The following is a 17,020-nucleotide window of genomic DNA, read 5'->3' on the forward strand; positions in this document are numbered from 1 at the left end:
ACACTATGCGCGTAACAGAGATCCAGAAACACAGACTTTCAGCTTTATTATTAGTAAAGATAATAAATCATTTTTTTAAAAGATTTCACTGCCGCATAGTGCAAAATCATGGATAAACTAGAGTTTGGGGACTCTAGGATAAACGTAGGGGCTCCATATATTTCTCCTCCGACAGCTCTACAGCGTGTAACTGCAACCAACGTTTTAACCTTGTTTGGAAGAACGTGGTTGTGTTTGTGTTTATGTATGGATTGTGCGGTAAAAACGTTCAATGAAAAGTAGCGTTGCAAAGGCCTCAGAAATTTTAAATAAAAGAAGGAACTTTCAATGGTTTGCCTCTCATACATGCCGTTTATTGTCCGTGGTTAATCATCGATATTGTAATCCAGGGATTATTATTAATCTGTTATTTATCGTGTAATTTCTTCTATGTCCTGTAATCTGTAACTATGATCATGGAGGACATTCAAAAATCCAGAGCAGAGCTGCCTATTTGTAAGGCAAAAATGGAATTGCTGAAAGTAATTTATCACAATAAAACTATTGTACTTGTTGGTGAAACGGCTTGCGGTAAAACTACTCAAATTCCACAGGTGAGCATAGTTAAGAAATTTTTTAACCCATTGCAGTGGAGGTGAAAAAGTAAGACACAACAAGGGGCGTGAGGTCTCAGAGACTGCTCTACTTTCAATTTATTTTTAAAAATGCGTACTATTAAGATACATTCCAGCAGTAGCGGATTCCCCCCCCCCCTCTTAAAAGGATGAATTAATTTCACTATTTTATTTATTACTTTTTAATTACCTTTCTTTTGCTTTTTTTTACGTTGTTAATTAAAAAGAACACAAAACACACAGCATATTTTAAATAAAAGCATTTTTGTTTGCTAAAGAAATATTACTGGAGTCAGAGTTTCAAAATAAATTTAACTCTTCTTCTTCATCAGCACAACAGCCTGGTGCAGGCCAAGGCTTTCTCTGTCTGCTTCCTCCAGACGGTACGACACATTGCCAGGTTTCTCCACCTGTTCACTCCCAAAATTTCTAGGTCTTTCTCAACACCCAGCCACCTTGTTGCTGATCTTCCCCTTCTCCTTGTACCCTCAATCTTTGAAAAAGTTAGCTTTTTAACCGGGTCCAGATCTGCATGCCTAAATACGTGTTAATTACTCTTAAGATGTTGGGTTGTCTGTATTTATGGTATACTTCAAAGTTATATAAACTTCTCCAAGCATCATTTTCCTTTACTGCTCCAAAAATTTACCAAAGGATCTTTCTTTCAAAAATGAGAAGTCTGTTTTCCTCTGTTTTTTTAACTGTGCATGTCTCACTACCGTATAAAATGATCGGACTTATGAGGGAATTATTTAACCCGTTACAGTGGAGGTGAAAAAGTAAGACACAACAAGGGACATGAGGTCTCAGAGACTGCTCTATTTTCAATTTATTTTTAAAAATGTGTACAATTAAGATACATTCCAGCAGTAGCGAATTTTACCCCCCCCCCTCTTAAAAGGATGAATTAATTTCACTATTTTATTTATTACTTTTTAATTGACCTTTCTTTTGCTTTTTTTTACGTTGTTAATTAAAAAGAACAAAACACACAGCATATTTTGAATAAAAGCATTTTTGGGCTCTCCTCTGATATGCCCCCCTCTTGGCGAGATTTTAATTTTTCGCTCGATACGAAAATCGCCAATAAGGCGATAACTTGGCAACCCTGGTTTTGCAACTTGAACGCTGGAAAGTAGTTTCTCGAAGTCTGTCTTTTTGCACGTGTCTCTGTGGTAGGAGGTAGGTGCTCATATGTTCCGCTCTTAGGGAGATTTTAAGTTGAATACTCTAAAATAAAGTTTCAATTCAAACTTTATTTTAGAGTATTCTTTTTCTTGTTGTTTTTTAATGTTAATTTAGTTGAATTTTCTATTTTAATTATGAGTTCGGTTTGTGATGTTGTCCAAATGTATCAATTGAAATTTTTGAATGAAAAATTGTGAATACAAAAATGAGGATATGTTTGTAAAGTTTTTGGAAATAATTCGCGAAATTAATTGGGTGGAGTACAAAATACAAGTAAAATAAGGTTGTTTTTTTTGGAATTTTTTTTTGTCAAAACAAACATAATTTAAATATTTTTGTAAAGTAATGATAATAAAAAATGGGATAATTTCCCTAAGAGCGGAACATATGTGCACTGCCTCACGTGAGGAAGTAAAAGAAAAGTAAAAAAGGTAAGTGAACATATTTTGAATTATTGTGTTTCTGGTAGTTTGTATTTTGGTCTGGTTGGCATTTTTGTAGCACAAAAATGGTGTTAATTTCCCATAAAATCTGTGACTTTATTGTATACTGAACGGAGGAGATCTGTGACTTATATCCGACTGTGATGTATATTAAAAGTCGGAGGGATAACGGACCGAGCGGCAGCGAGGTCCTGGCGAGCCCGAGGTCTCATAGTACTTTCGTAATGAGACCGAGGCAGGGCCGGCGAGCCGAGGTCTCATTACGAAAGTACTATGAGACCGAGGGCTCGTATCCCGGAGAAACAATGGAAAAAAATTAATGCATTAATTTCATTAAATAATTAATGACATAATTTGAATTTTTCCTGTTGGCGCTAAAAAAGCATCGCTAAGAACGATGTATGACATATGACGTCATACATAGTTTTCTTGGCGACGCTTTTTTGGCGCCAACAGGAAAAAGTCGCCAAGAGGGGGGTATATCAGATTTGTTCCCATTTTTGTTTGCTAAAGAAATATTACTGGAGTCAGAGTTGCAGAATAAATTTAACTCACTAGTTTCAAATTCCAGGGACCCTGGTATCGCGATTCGTCCGCTAATTCTTCTTTGATGAAATCAATAATTAATTTTTTTTTAATGTGTAGGCGAACCTAAAAGAGTCATTTTGATGCAGGAGCCTATTTGCAAAATAATGGATTTCTTTTTCAGCTTATAAAAAATGCAATATGAAAGAAATCATGTGGTAGTTTCTTGGAAAAAACCATGATTTTTAATCGAAACGGCATGTAGTATCAATATATTATCTCAACTATATCATGGCTTTAAGAACAAATCAGCAACTGTCTTGAAATTCACAAGTAAATAGTTTCTGAATTCTTCAGTAAAACTTATATGTTATGAAGTTATTGGGTTTAGTATTTAAATGACATTAAAAATTACAGATGTTTTCCATAGTGCATAATATTCATGTACTTAGAAGTAGATTCATTGACCTGAAGGAATCCTAAAAAAAAATAAATAAATAAAAAACACACACATTTAAAAATAAAGTCTTTAAAACTTTGTTATGAAACATCAAAGGGGGGGGAGAGACTTCAATTTCTCATGCCCCCCCCCCCCACTAAAAGATTTTTTTTTGTATCTGCCCCTGCATTCCAGTAATTTTTCATTAAATGTTCTTTGCACTTTTATTAGCACAGAAAAAAAAAAAAATTTGAACTTTGAATTGAAATACAGTCAGCGCTCATTATAATGACCACACATTATAAAGACCAATCCATTATAACGACCAGTGGTAAAAGTCCGAGGTGTGTTCCCATGAACTCTTTGTTAATTTGCTTTTGGAATAAAGACCGTTCTGCATTGTCTAATCAAATACAGTGACCAAATTCAGCGAACACTATTACTGATGTTTTTTCCAATAATACAAATTTTTAACTTGAAGTGATCATGATTATCGTTTACAAACTTAAAGAAAGTGAAGATTACAAAGTGGGTATCCTTACAACTTTGCATCTTCCTAAAACAGCATGGAATGAAGCCTCAGGAAAGCGGTGCTGTTCCCATATACTCCATATACTTTCAAACATTTTTTTAGACATATAGCGTATGCCCTCAAGCTTCAAAACCTTTCATACAATGGCACATTACTTATATGATTGCAGACACATATACCCTAACGTTCAAAATGTGTATAAGACCTACATTAACCTATTGCTGCGATCCTCTTATTATATGTAGCAAAACAGCAATGAATAAGCTGGAAATTGTCCAAAGTCAAATTCTGAAATTGATCACAGGGACAGTAAAAATGACTCCAATTAAGGCTATGCTATTACTCACTGATAACAAACCAGTAGAAGAGATTATTGAGGAAAAAACAATATGTCTGTTTGAAAAATCAGTAGAGACGTACCGAGAACTCGGTAACTACTCGGTACTCCGCCAAATTTTGCTCAGATACTCGGCCAATACCGAGTAGTTGTAAAAAATAGGGAAGTTGCAACCTATTAAATGTTCATATTTTGGCTATTGGATATTGTTAATTGACCCTCAAAACTAAAAAATTCACCATCGCCGAATTTTAAAACACCGTGGTTGTTTTTTAATGAATTTTTAAAAATCCGTGCGCAAAAGTGCGCGCTTCTGAAACGTCACTAGCCTACGTCACAGGGCGCGAATGGGCAGCCTTCCGCCGAAGATCCCTTGTTTTCGCTAGGGACATTTTGAGCGCGCTGATATTTTTATTTTTTAGAAATTCAATAATCCTTTTGAACACACTATGGAGACCGGATTCGTTAAAGCACAATCTAAATAATCTTCCGCATGAACATCAATGATGATATTCGAATATTTCTGAGAGGATGAGAGGTTTAATGTTCCAGAAACGCGAGGAGATAAGCCTTTTACGTTTCGTCTTTGAAGTCGAATGCGTAACCTTCGCTTCTCCCCTATCGGAAGAGCGCATGACGTTACTTCCTATGCCATCTGACATCACAAGTGCTTGAACTTTAAAAATTAATTTAAAAAAAACTACTTATCGTATCGCAAAAAATTTTTCACCTATGATGGTCATACATGTTACTCTATCATGTAAAAATAAAATCGAAAAATCGAAAACTTCCCTATTGAATATTGTTCAAAGCAGATTTTACAATTAATAAAAAAGTGCAAGCATATAATATACTGCAATCATTTACAATTCAAATTTAAAAGATAAATTCAAATTTTGAGAATAATGAAGTTTGTTATGCTGCAATGGAGTAAATCTTATATTTTAACGCCCCAAAGTTAATGAAACTTATTTATGAAAAGTGGGGCAAAAAAGGTAAATACAGAAAATATGAAATTTTATATTATTAAATGGATTTTTGAAGCATAAGAATACCTTTTACTTAAAAAATAAAACAACCTTAAAAGCAGAAATGTGCAGGAACACTGCAGACAGGTGTTTGGCAGAACAAGGAATGCTTTTTTTCAATGCACAAAATGTGAGCTTATGGATTTAAAGACATCCAACAAAAGTCAGATTTTTTTTACATTCATTAGCTCACATTTTCATAGCTGCCAAGTGCTCTGTTTTTCCCGGAGTTTCTCCGATTTTTATTGCGTGCTCCAAAAATCCGATTTATTCCAAAAAACTCCGTTTTTTTAAACTTTACTAGTACACTTTTTCATTTCTGAGGAAAAAGAAGAAATTTCTCTATCCTTGAACGCAGGAATTGTGCACAAACACAACAAAAGAGAAGGCAATTTGATGCTTTGGAAGAATTAGTGTCAGGATAAACACTGACAGGGAGCGTCAATCGGAGAACATCATTTTTTCATAGAGCATTTCAACTACGTGTAAAACGTAGCCGCCATGTTTGGTCATCAACAAGCCTTCGTTTTCAAAGACAAAGCAGAATTGGGTGTTTCTTTTAATCGAAAACTAATGAAAATAAGCAACATGTGCTGCAAAAAAAATTTTTTTTTTTGGTTTTTTTAAATAATTTTATTGAGAAATGAAAACGATTATACTATTTTTAAAATTTCATCTTACCTTATTGCTTTGGACACAAATGTGCTAAAAATTCTCAATTAAATTGTAGTTTCATGGGGATTTTTTATTTTTAAACTATTTTCATGCAACAAATTCAAAATTTTATATCTGAATTTTTGACTTATAGTCGCCATAGTTGGTCATTTGCGAGATTTAAGTACACAAGACTCATAAGTGGCCAAGTTTTCAAACTCGGAACTAGATGTTTATTACAATGCAAACTATTGAAAATAATGCAAAATGGGCTGTTTTTTTTCGGAAAATTCGTAATTTTTTTTCTTAAAATTCAAAAATTTTTCTTCAGAATATTATTTTATCCTCATTGCTTTAGACACTAATATGCTAAAAACTGACTATTTCGTCTAAATTTTAGTTTTTAAGGATTATTAATTATTTATAATTACTTTTAATGCGAAAAAGTCAAAAATCTATCATCGTAAATTTTTAGCGTTGCTGCCATGTTTGGTCATTTGCAACATGGAAGTATACTAGACTATTAATGGCCTAAGTTTCCGAAAACAGAATTGGTTGTTTGTCTCAATGCAAACTATTAAAAATAACAAAAGGCAAAAAGTTATGTTATTTTTTTATTATTTTCTTGACAGGGAAATTTTATCTGTATTTGATCCTCTTTCATTGCCTTGGAAGCTTTGCTATAAACTAAGACTATTTCATCAAAAATGAAGGTTCCAGCTGACTTCTCATTTATTTGTTTTTTTTTAAATAATTCAGAAAACTATTTTAACCTAAATTTTCCATGTGCAAAAAAAAGTATTGAATAACTCTCTTTTAGAATGTGCAAAGAGAGAGAGAGTCCTATTCACATCTATTTTTCTTATGAAAGTTGTAAAAACTACTCCCTCCCCCCTCCAGTTTGTATTTCAAAACTTTGGCGACAGTGGTGGCCACTAAGTGGAATCTAGTGGCCACTGGCCACTTAGAAAATTTCCGAGTCTTGACCTTTACCATGAAGTTGTTTTACTTCCAAGTATAAGAAGTAATTGTGTTTTAATCTTCAATATGTTCTTATGCAATGCAGTTTCAATGCATGTAGGATATGTATAAAAGATTACTTTTGAATAGGAGCACGATTACATGTTCCTATTTTAACCGTCATTGCTCCTATTTTTACCCTTAAGTGTTCCTATTTTTTTATCTTGAGGTTGGCAGCTATGCATTTTATGCACTGAAAAAGATGTTCCTTGTAGTGCAGAAATATGTGTCTGCAATGCTCCTGCACATTTGTGCTTTTAACGATGTTCCATTTGCTTTTAAAAATTATTTACGTTTAGCAGACTAGAAGTATAGATTGATATAATTTGTTTTAATTCCAACTTGATTAATCCTACCTTTTATGTATTTGTTTATTTTTAGTTTAAAAAATAACTTATTTGTAAAATTATTGACACAAACAAAATCTTTTCAAGATTGCTTAATTATATTTCAGCTGGAATTTTATTTTAAAAACTATTATTTGAACATGGAGGTCTATACTACTATTCTAATGAGTTCAAAATCCATCATGTGTGCGTTGTGGTTCTTCTTAAAACATAATTGGAACTCGGTACTCGGCCGAGTAGTGAAAGGCCGAGTACTCGGTACTCAGCTACTCAGCCAAAGTGCTACTCGGTACGTCTTTAAAAATTAGTATGTCTAAGCCTACTAGGTAACACCTACTGGAGAAATTATGACATAAATAGATGCAGAAGATTGAAAACTCAGTCAAGACCTATTCAGAGAAATAAAGACCATAAAGGACAGACTTGATGCCCATACCAGTGCTAAACTTTTTCCGAAACTTTTAGATCCTAGATTTGTTGGTTGTTTGGAGGGTAGGGTTCACTTGACTCAATTGGTGCGTAAGAAGATAACAGGTGAAGTGGAATTGAAAGCTATTGCTCTGGAAACTATATGTACCAAATATCCAAATCAGGATTGGATACATATATATACGGATGGATCACGGATCACGCCTTTCACAAGAGGGAAATACGGGAGCTGGTGTTTTCTCTGACCTATTTGCATTCTGTTCGTCCCTTGGTCTCTTCAATACAGCATTTGATGGAGAGTGGAAGACATTAGGCTGGCAACTGATTACAACAACTGATTTCTAAGAGTGAAAGCTTTGATAAAGCGTTTATTTTATCTGACTCGAAATCTGCAATTCAATCTGTTGTCTCTCCAAAGCCAGCAGATTCACACAAAGTTCAAAACTGCATTGCTAATTTGAGTATATTGCAAACCTTAGGAAAAAAAGTTAGTTTGCAGTTGGTTCTGACTCACTGTAAAATAAATAAAAATTAAGTGGCTGATTTCCTTGCAAAAAAAAGAGAACGAAAATACCACAAACTTCACGGAACCCTGTCCCTTATTCCACTATGGCACGTATAATAAAACAAAAGATGAAATTCGACTTTCGATCCAGGCAGACTCTTCACATTAAAGATAATAGTTGGAGAGAGTCCCTTCTGGCTATACCAGCCATACCTAGAAGATCCGCAGTGGCAGCATTTCGTATGGAGACAGGACATGATTGCCTTTCGAAACATCTTATGCGATTCAATATCTTTTCTTCCCCGAACTGTGCATTGTGTGGCAGTGACACTGTTATGGATGCAGTGCATCTAAGAAAGTTTCCGGAAACATATATGACATATATTGGAAGGCCAGAGAACAACTAACAGGACTTGCAGACTGATTCACCCTATTAACTTTTACTTGTTTTACATTTTATCCTTTTGGACTGTTACAGTTTATATTTGAACATTTTATCCCTTTTTGTATTTATATTTTTACAATTTTTCAATTTTAGATATTTTTATTAGGTACATTTTCTCCTTTTAAATTTTACACTTATATATATATATATATATATATATATATATATATATATATATTTTTTTTTTTTTTTTTTTTTTTTTTTTTTTTCCTCGATTTCACATTTTACATTTGTATAATCTACCTTTTCCTTTTTTACTTGTTACATTTTACAATTTTATATTATACTTTGTTCCATTTTTCTATTGTGCTCTCTCTTCATATATGCTGAGTGCACTACCTATGTGCACTCTAGTCAATGAATTCCTATGTTCAAGTGCTACTGCTAAAAAAAAAAAAAAAAATTATAAAAATCCGAATCGAACCTATGTATCACACCACATTTTTTTGGTTAATTTTACATGGCATGAAGGAGCAATTAAAATAATGTTACTAAATAAAGAAATTACTGAGAAAATAAATAAAATCAGTCAAGTTTGGGTTGCATATGGAACAATTCAAAACTTTCTAAATAATTAAAATATTTTCTGGATGCAAGGAAATTGAAATCTCAAACAAGATACACAATTTCCAGCAATGAACTTGTTTCAATGTTGGCATGTTTTCAAAACATTCGTGTATGGCGGAATTTGCAGTGGATGAAGATTGATTGGGAAAATCCTACAAAGGAATTATCGAATTCAACATCGCGAGCTTTCCGCCAAATTATCGTATTTTGCGAGTATTTTAGATTTTCTTCTAATTTTAAGAAATCTGCAGAATTTCTGCAGAAAATTTGTCAGTTTTCCTCTCACATTAGAACAGAATTGTTCTGCAGCTCAGGCATCTGTTCTGCGACGTACGTCGCAAATTTAGTAGTATTCTGCTCTGGGGCTTGCATGGAATATTGGAGGGGGGGGGGGGAGGGGATAAACCTTCTTAATGTATTACTTTATAACATTAACACTATACAGTTAATTTTACCGTTTTCTATCTTTGTTCTTTCTTTTCCTAAATTGACGAGCTTTTTTTTCCTAATTCTCTTTAAATATTTTTTTTTCTTTTGTTCAAATTGATATTTTTGGTCTGAAAAAACACACGTAATGTGTTAGGCTAATTATTCAGTATTTTTGTGCTTTTAAATGCTTATACATGTTTTCAGATTGATTTAAATGCATACTGAATTAATTTTTCATTGCTTGTTTTGTATCTTGTGTAGTGACATTTTACAGATAAATATAATTTAGTTTTTAACAGGATATCAATGATTTAAATCAATTGATTTAAATCAGTGATTAAAATCAGTGATTTAAATTGCAATTTAAATCAATTGATTTTTTTAAAAAAAATCATTGATTTAAATCATTTTTTTTAAAAAATTCAATTCCAAAAAATGTATTTGAAAAATCTCAATTTCATTGTTTTTGAACCTTAGCTAGCATTAGAGCTCTTATTTCCCTCTTAAAAAAAAGAATCCTACTCAACCCCCCCCCCCAGATGGTGGAGGGTGCAGTTCAAATAACATATTTATATGCACAACTAGAGCTATATGTTTTGTCTATTACATGAAATGAAGAAAATAAAGGCAGCTGCAGTGCAGGTGTTAGGTAGACAGAATTGAAAGGTGGGTGTGAAGACATGATAGGATGTGTGTGGATATCTTTTTAAGTAAAAGAAAAGGCAAAAACAACCCATATGAATTTGCTATGCTCTGCACTAATAAGCTTAGGATCATTCCTTATCAGTTAACCCATTCTTTGCCCCGGCCGATACAGGATCGGCCGCGCAGTTTGTGTTAATACTGCCCTGGCCGATTCAGGCTCGTCACAAGAAAATGGTTCCTAACTGCCTTCGACGAACCTGTGTCATCACGGCGTTTCTAGCAGTTTTTGCTTCGGCTGAATATGTGTCCGCGATCCTTCCAGGGGCAGAACCCTGTTATTGCGCTTCTCTGTTGGGTTCTGGTGCTTTTAGGGGAGCGGTAATCAAGCTCTTTTCCTTAGACAAAACGTATGTAACTTATAGTATTTCACGATACTTGTTGTAATTTATTTTATTTTACTAAGATATTAACCTTTCAAGTACTCCTGAATGGGACACGTATAATGCTTCAAATAATCAGGCATTATATTTTTATCTTTTCATGGAAGCTTTGTTTCTTAGCATTCTGGCATTTGAACTCCTGATGAACAAGTGTGAAAATATTTCCTTACACATTTAACAATATTTCTATGCCTGAATAAACAGAAATATTTTTTTCTTGTTATTAAAAATCCACCTTCTTACACAAGCATCCTTCACTAAATTGTTCATAATCCTCAAATTTTATAATTTATTTTACACAATATTTTTTTAAAATTATCTTACACATCTTAATTTTGTACGAGTATGTTTTTTTCTAATTATAATGTGTTTACTACGCTTTTTATTTATTTGTATACTATTATTATTAGGTACTTATTATTTATATATTTTTAAATCGTGATATTTTCAAACTTAAATTTTAACTTTTTATATTCGCGGCATCCTTTGAAGGATTTTTAGTGATACATTTTTGAATATTTTTAATTTCACAAACAAAACTTATGACGACCGCATTGATTATACGTAATAGTTGACCATGCAAAACATAAAATATATACTACAATACAAATGAAATAATAATATCTTGAGTTCTTTTCGCTTTACTCATACGAAACGAAACATTCCTTTTCTTCCTTTCTTTTTCAGATTTTATTTATTGTTTTAAAATAGTTGTTTTAATTGCACCTCCAATGTTTTAATTGCACCTTCTTTTATGAGATTTTAAAAAAAGAAATAAAATATTTGGTTTCTTTTCAATAATCAAGTTGCATTAATTAGTAAATAATCCTATGAAACTAACTAAAATTTATCCAAATATGTTTTAAAAAAAGAAAAACAATCCAACTCGATTTCAAGCAAGATTTTCTTTTTTTTTTCTTCTGAAGACATGTTCTCAAATACAAGCAGTAAAGCTTGCTTTGAAATTCCTTTCTGATTCAAACTGTTTTGTTGTAAGAAAATAATGTGGAAGGGTTGACCACAAGACATCAAGGGGGACACCTCCTTAGGGAATCCGCCCAGGCAGCCTCTGTTATTCCTCTCTCAGCTGGGGGCTTTTAGTTGCATGCACAAAAGTATCCATTAGGGAAATAGGGGATTAGCCGCAAGTTTTGATCTTTTGTAATCATTTATCTTTAAAATACTTCCCACGCTTGAGCAACTGATATCTGGACACTCAGAAGGGATTTAAAAGTCATCGCAATTAGGATAAAAGAACCGAAAAGCAAAGAGATGTCTCTGTGTTTATTGGTCGTTTTGAAGGGTCACAATGTATCAAAAGGCACCGAAGAATACTTATTATCCTCTTAGAAAATCATTCCCACAGTTAAAGCGTTTTTGTTCATTCAATTTCCTTGCTCACAGGTTGGATAGATCAGTCAATAGCTTGAAGAATGTTTTGTTGAGCCCTTTTGAAAGGTAGATTATCTTTCATTTAACAGTTTTGATTTCTTAAGTGTATAAAAAGAAAAAAATGATATACTGAGATAAAAGCAAAAAGAAAAATAAATCAATAAAATAATTAGTGTTATAAAAATAATTGCTTTTCGTCCTATCCTCTATTGTTTATTATTTTCCTGTTATGTACTGTGTAAATTTAATGAATATTTCAGCACATATTAGCAACCTTGTATTTTATTGCACTATTTAATTCAGTGCCAAAAAACTAATAAAGCGAAGCGATTTTTCAAATGCAAGCTGAACAGCAAAAACAACAATAAAATCCCGAGAGCAAAATGGGGAGAAAAGCGCTTTTACAACGTAGCAAAAAGCAACTCCGTTCGTTATCTGCGGCATGAGCGTTAAGGGGTTTCGAGCTGATTATGGAATGGGTTAATGAAATGAAATACAGTTCCAAAAAAAAAAAAGAGGTGGAGGGAATCCATTCTAGTGTGTACGGCGCCTAATAGAAGGAAATAATAGCAGACAGCTTTTGAAGTAGAGACTAGAAAGGATCATTTTCAGCTCTGCTCCTGACAAACTTTTTTTTGTTCCTTGCTGGAGAAAAGCATTCTTCATTTTTAAAGTATGACTTCCTTTCCCATCCTTCACGTATACGTAAAGTGGACATATCTGTAGCAATTACTTTTTAACATTTGATATCTGTTAAATATAAATACTCGAATTGTTGCAAACGCAATTATTTCTTAATTAAGTATTAATTTCTAACTATAAAAATGTCAGCTGGAAGGAAAAAAGATCGAATTTGGTTGTACTTTAATGATAAATCTGAAGTAGGTAAAAAAGGAAGCAGAGCAACTTGTAAAAAATGTGGTAAAGAAATGCAAGGTCTGGTTGCAAGATTAAAAAATCACTTTATTACTTGTGCAAATGAAGATAAAGAAGTAGACGATCCACAACAACTGCCTTCTGGGGGTAAGTGTTAATGTTTAATTATTACAATATTGCAAAAAATTAAATTGTAAACAAGCATGTTTCGAGAAAGTAGTTTGTTGTCAAATGTAAATTATTGCACCCATATGGAAAAAAATCAGGAATGTTTTACCGTGTTTTTTAAAAGGCAAGAAAACAAATTGTTATACTGCCACAATAAGGTAAATGGAAGCAACTGCAAATTTTTCATTTTATGAATTTTTGCCATCTATTGTACTTAAGCTTTATTGTACGAGCTTGCTTACTTGGTTTCAGCTGAAAATAAAGCATAAGAAGAAAAGTTGATTCTCTCTCTTGTAATTATGGAATCCCTCAAAACATATTTCTTCAAATATTTCAAACTCTTCCTATAAGTTCTGCAGATAATACCCTTTATCTTCTCACAATAGTATCAATATATTTAGGGTGAGAAATGTGCGAATTTCATTCATGTACAAGAAATTTTTTTTTTACATTGTATTTTTTACAAATCAAAAAAAAAAAAAAAAAAGTCAGAATAAGGTATGTATAATATTTATTTATTTGCTATAAACTTTTAAAGTTAAATTAAAATCGAAAGAATGGTCAGGTTTTCTCCTGCTTTTTTACCACTCTCAGAATACAGTGAAGTACTTAATAACTTGTAACATTCATTTTATTCAATATTATGATAGGTAATAATCATAGTTTAAGCAAGGACACTCTCACACACACACAAAAAAGAAAGAAAAATTTTAAAAATCAGTATACGTTCCAAAGGTCTTTCAAACACCATCTATTGATGTAAACGGAAGAAAGAATTTATTCACAATAATGAGAATACATTTAAAAAAAAAAAAAGTTTTTATTCCAGACAGCCATTGTAAGTGTCAACGTTACCAAAACACAAAATTTGAAGTGGCTTTAAACTTTTAAAATATTTTTTATTGAGACAAATTTAACTTAGATTGGAATGTCTGCTAGAAATTTGACTAAACTCATGAATATATTTTTTTTAGGTACTCAAGAAGAAGTTAGCCTTTTAAGTATTACTAATATAACAACCAATATAAGTGGTAATACAAATGTTGCTGGCCCATCAAATTTGAAACGCAGTACTTCTTCCCTTCCCCTTCTATCTGCGAAAGACAAAAAATTAAAAACTCAAGATTTGTCTTCCTTCGTTGTAAAGACTTCACCCGGTCAGAAGGAAATAATTGACCATCATATTGCAAAATACTTTTTTGCAACAAACACATCTTTTCGTTGTGTAGAAAATCCACATTTTAAAAACTTGATTGAGATACTCTCCGCCCTGGATATATTCCACCTAGAAAACTGATTTAGGGGGTACTTTACTAAATAAAATTTATCAGTCGGAAATGGAAAAGTGCCATGATGATTTAAAGAATAAAACTGTATGTATGTGTTTAGATGGGTGGTCTAACATACATAATCAACCCATTGTTTGCATTTGTGTGACTACTATGGAAGGAAATGTACATTTGGTAGACACACTCGACACTTCTGGAACCTCCCATACTGGTAATAACTTAGAGGGTTTTGCAGTTACTGCCATAAAAAATGCACAGGACAAATTCAACTGCCGTATTCGCAGTTTTGTAAGTGACAACGCTGCTAATATGGTAAGCATGAGGCAAACATTAGCAGTGGAATCAGATGACTCCATAGATGTAGTGTGCTATGGTTGCTCAGCGCATATTTTGAATTTACTAGCAAAGGATTTAAATCTTCCTTGTGTCACGGAACATGTAATGAAAATAATCAAACATTTCTGTAATAACCTCTTTGCAAGAGCAAAATTTAATGAAAGCAAAGGAGGAAAAGGGGTTGGGCTACAGTTGTCCTCAGAAGTACGTTGGAACTCTATGTGTGATTCTTTAGAGAGTTACATTAAGAACTGGCCTATTTTGGTGCAAATTATCGAAGAAAACAGAGATGCTTTTGATGAAGACATAAAATCCAAGCTCATAAATATGGGAATCAAAAGAAATGCAGAGGAATTATTGCTTCTACTTAAACCTATTTCAGTTGCATTAGATCGAATGCAGATGCAGTAAATATCTGGAAAAATTTAGAAACAGATCTGAAAGAAAACAAAGTATTTAACTCTAAGAAATCAGATGTATATAGATCTTTCAAAAAAAGATATGACCTAGCATTAACACCAGCACATTTCTTGGCATATTTGTTAACCCCATCATTCCAGCAAGAAAAACTATCTGTTGAAGAAAAAGACAAGGCAATTGAATTTGTCAAAGATAATTACAATGACACATATTTAATGGCTATTCTTTTGAAATTTATTGTTCGTGCAGAGCCATTTAATGGACCATTATTTGAAGATGATGTTCTAAAAAATATCAGTGCGTTAGATTGGTGGAAGTCTTTATCAGCTGTAAAAAATGATTGTATTTCTACAAAAGAATTGTTAGTGATTGAACAGCTCATCACTGCAAAGGCTACATCTGCAGGGGTGGAAAGAATGTTTCCCACCTTAGGCTTTGTGCACAGCAAGTTAAGAAACCAGCTGGGGGTGGAGAAAGCTTCCAAACTAGCATTCATGTTCAGATTTTTAAGCAGATAAATAATGCGTCAAAAAAAATCTATATCAACTGGGAATTTACCAGATCCATCTGCAAAAAGTTGTTGAATATATTTCTTTTTCAATTTCACTTGGGTTGAAAAAATCATTTAATTTCAAAAACTTTTACTTATAAATTTTTCATGTACATTGTGTAATACTACTTAATTTCTTTACTTTCTCTATTTTTTTTCTATATGTTTCAATTATGTTTTTGATATTAAAAGCCACTTTGCCAATTAAAAGTGAAATGAACAAAATGTATTTGCATTTAATTTAGTTTACATCATAGTGTTTTGGTGAAGCGTTACTTGAAAGGTATTTTTGTATTTAAAAAGAAAAGGAAGGTAAGTTTTTCATAAATGTATATCAATTAAAATCAGAACTTTCTAACTTTTATTTTCAAAAAAAAAAAAATAAAAATAAAATAAATAAATAAAATTAATCCGATTTAAATCAAAAAAATCTGATTTAAATAAAAAAAATCCGATTTTTTTTGATTTTTTTGAAAAAAATCATGATTTTTTTACACCCTGATTTTTAAACCTTATTCCACTTTTCAAAACTTGTTTTTGAAAAGCTAACACTTAATAAATGCAAATAAAAGTTCCATTTACTAGCTTTTTAATATTTACTACTTATATAATTCAGATTGTTTTATTCATTACTAATTAAATTACAAATACTTTCATCTATTGTGCATTGAAGTTACAATCAGCTTAATTTCTCTGTTCGTATAGGGGGGGGGGGCGTCACGTTTTCGTACGGCCTGGGTTTTGGACACAGAAGTTAGAGCAGAGCAAAGTAATACAAATTAATAGCGAAAACTATATTAATCTTAATTGTAACTACTTTCAAATTTTGCACATTTTTCAACATGTTTTATAGTAAGATGTAAATGCGATTTTAAATTTAAAATGTTTGAGAATTTATTATTTCTTCAACATGTTTCTTCCTCACATTTTATTGTTTTTTTTTTTCTAAACTATTTTATTTATTTATTATTATTTTTGTTCATGAATTTTTGCTGACTAGAGATTCAAATAATTCAAAGCACCTTCATTTTCTTTTAGACTTTTACTCTTCAAAATTACTCAAAATTCAAATCTAGATTGTTGATTTCAATAACTGTTTTAATGCAGAAGTTTACGCAAAACAAAATAAAATAAATCAATACATAAAAAATAACAATCCGCCCTCAAAGAATGTAAAATCATTTCAATTCAAAGGATAAAAAAAAGAAAGAGGAGTGAGAGAGAGAGAGAGAGATTAGGGATAGCTTTTATAAAAAGCAAAACAATTTTATACAATTAACACACAACTATGTTCGCTGCTATAAAATCATTTTTGCAACAGAAGAGTGAAAAACAGTTTAGTTTTCTCTCTCTCTTTTTTTTTATCATGCTGATGACATTCACCATTCTCGTCTTCTATTTT

The 17,020-nt window shown here is 32.1% G+C and overlaps 1 protein-coding gene across 2 annotated transcripts in view; it reads left to right on the forward strand.

The window, feature by feature from the left end:
* Nucleotides 1-265: 265 nt before the first annotated feature.
* LOC129233633 (ATP-dependent RNA helicase DHX33-like) overlaps nt 266-17,020 on the forward strand; it is a 65,853-nt gene continuing 49,098 nt past the window's right edge. For both annotated transcript variants that reach the window (XM_054867610.1, XM_054867618.1), the window contains exon 1: nt 266-593. In XM_054867610.1, coding sequence (XP_054723585.1) covers nt 450-593 — 144 coding nt within the window. In that variant the 5' untranslated portion in view covers nt 266-449. The remainder of the gene's footprint in view (nt 594-17,020) is intronic.

The sequence above is a fragment of the Uloborus diversus genome, chromosome 1 (assembly GCF_026930045.1).
Source record: "Uloborus diversus isolate 005 chromosome 1, Udiv.v.3.1, whole genome shotgun sequence".
NCBI lineage: Eukaryota > Metazoa > Arthropoda > Arachnida > Araneae > Uloboridae > Uloborus > Uloborus diversus.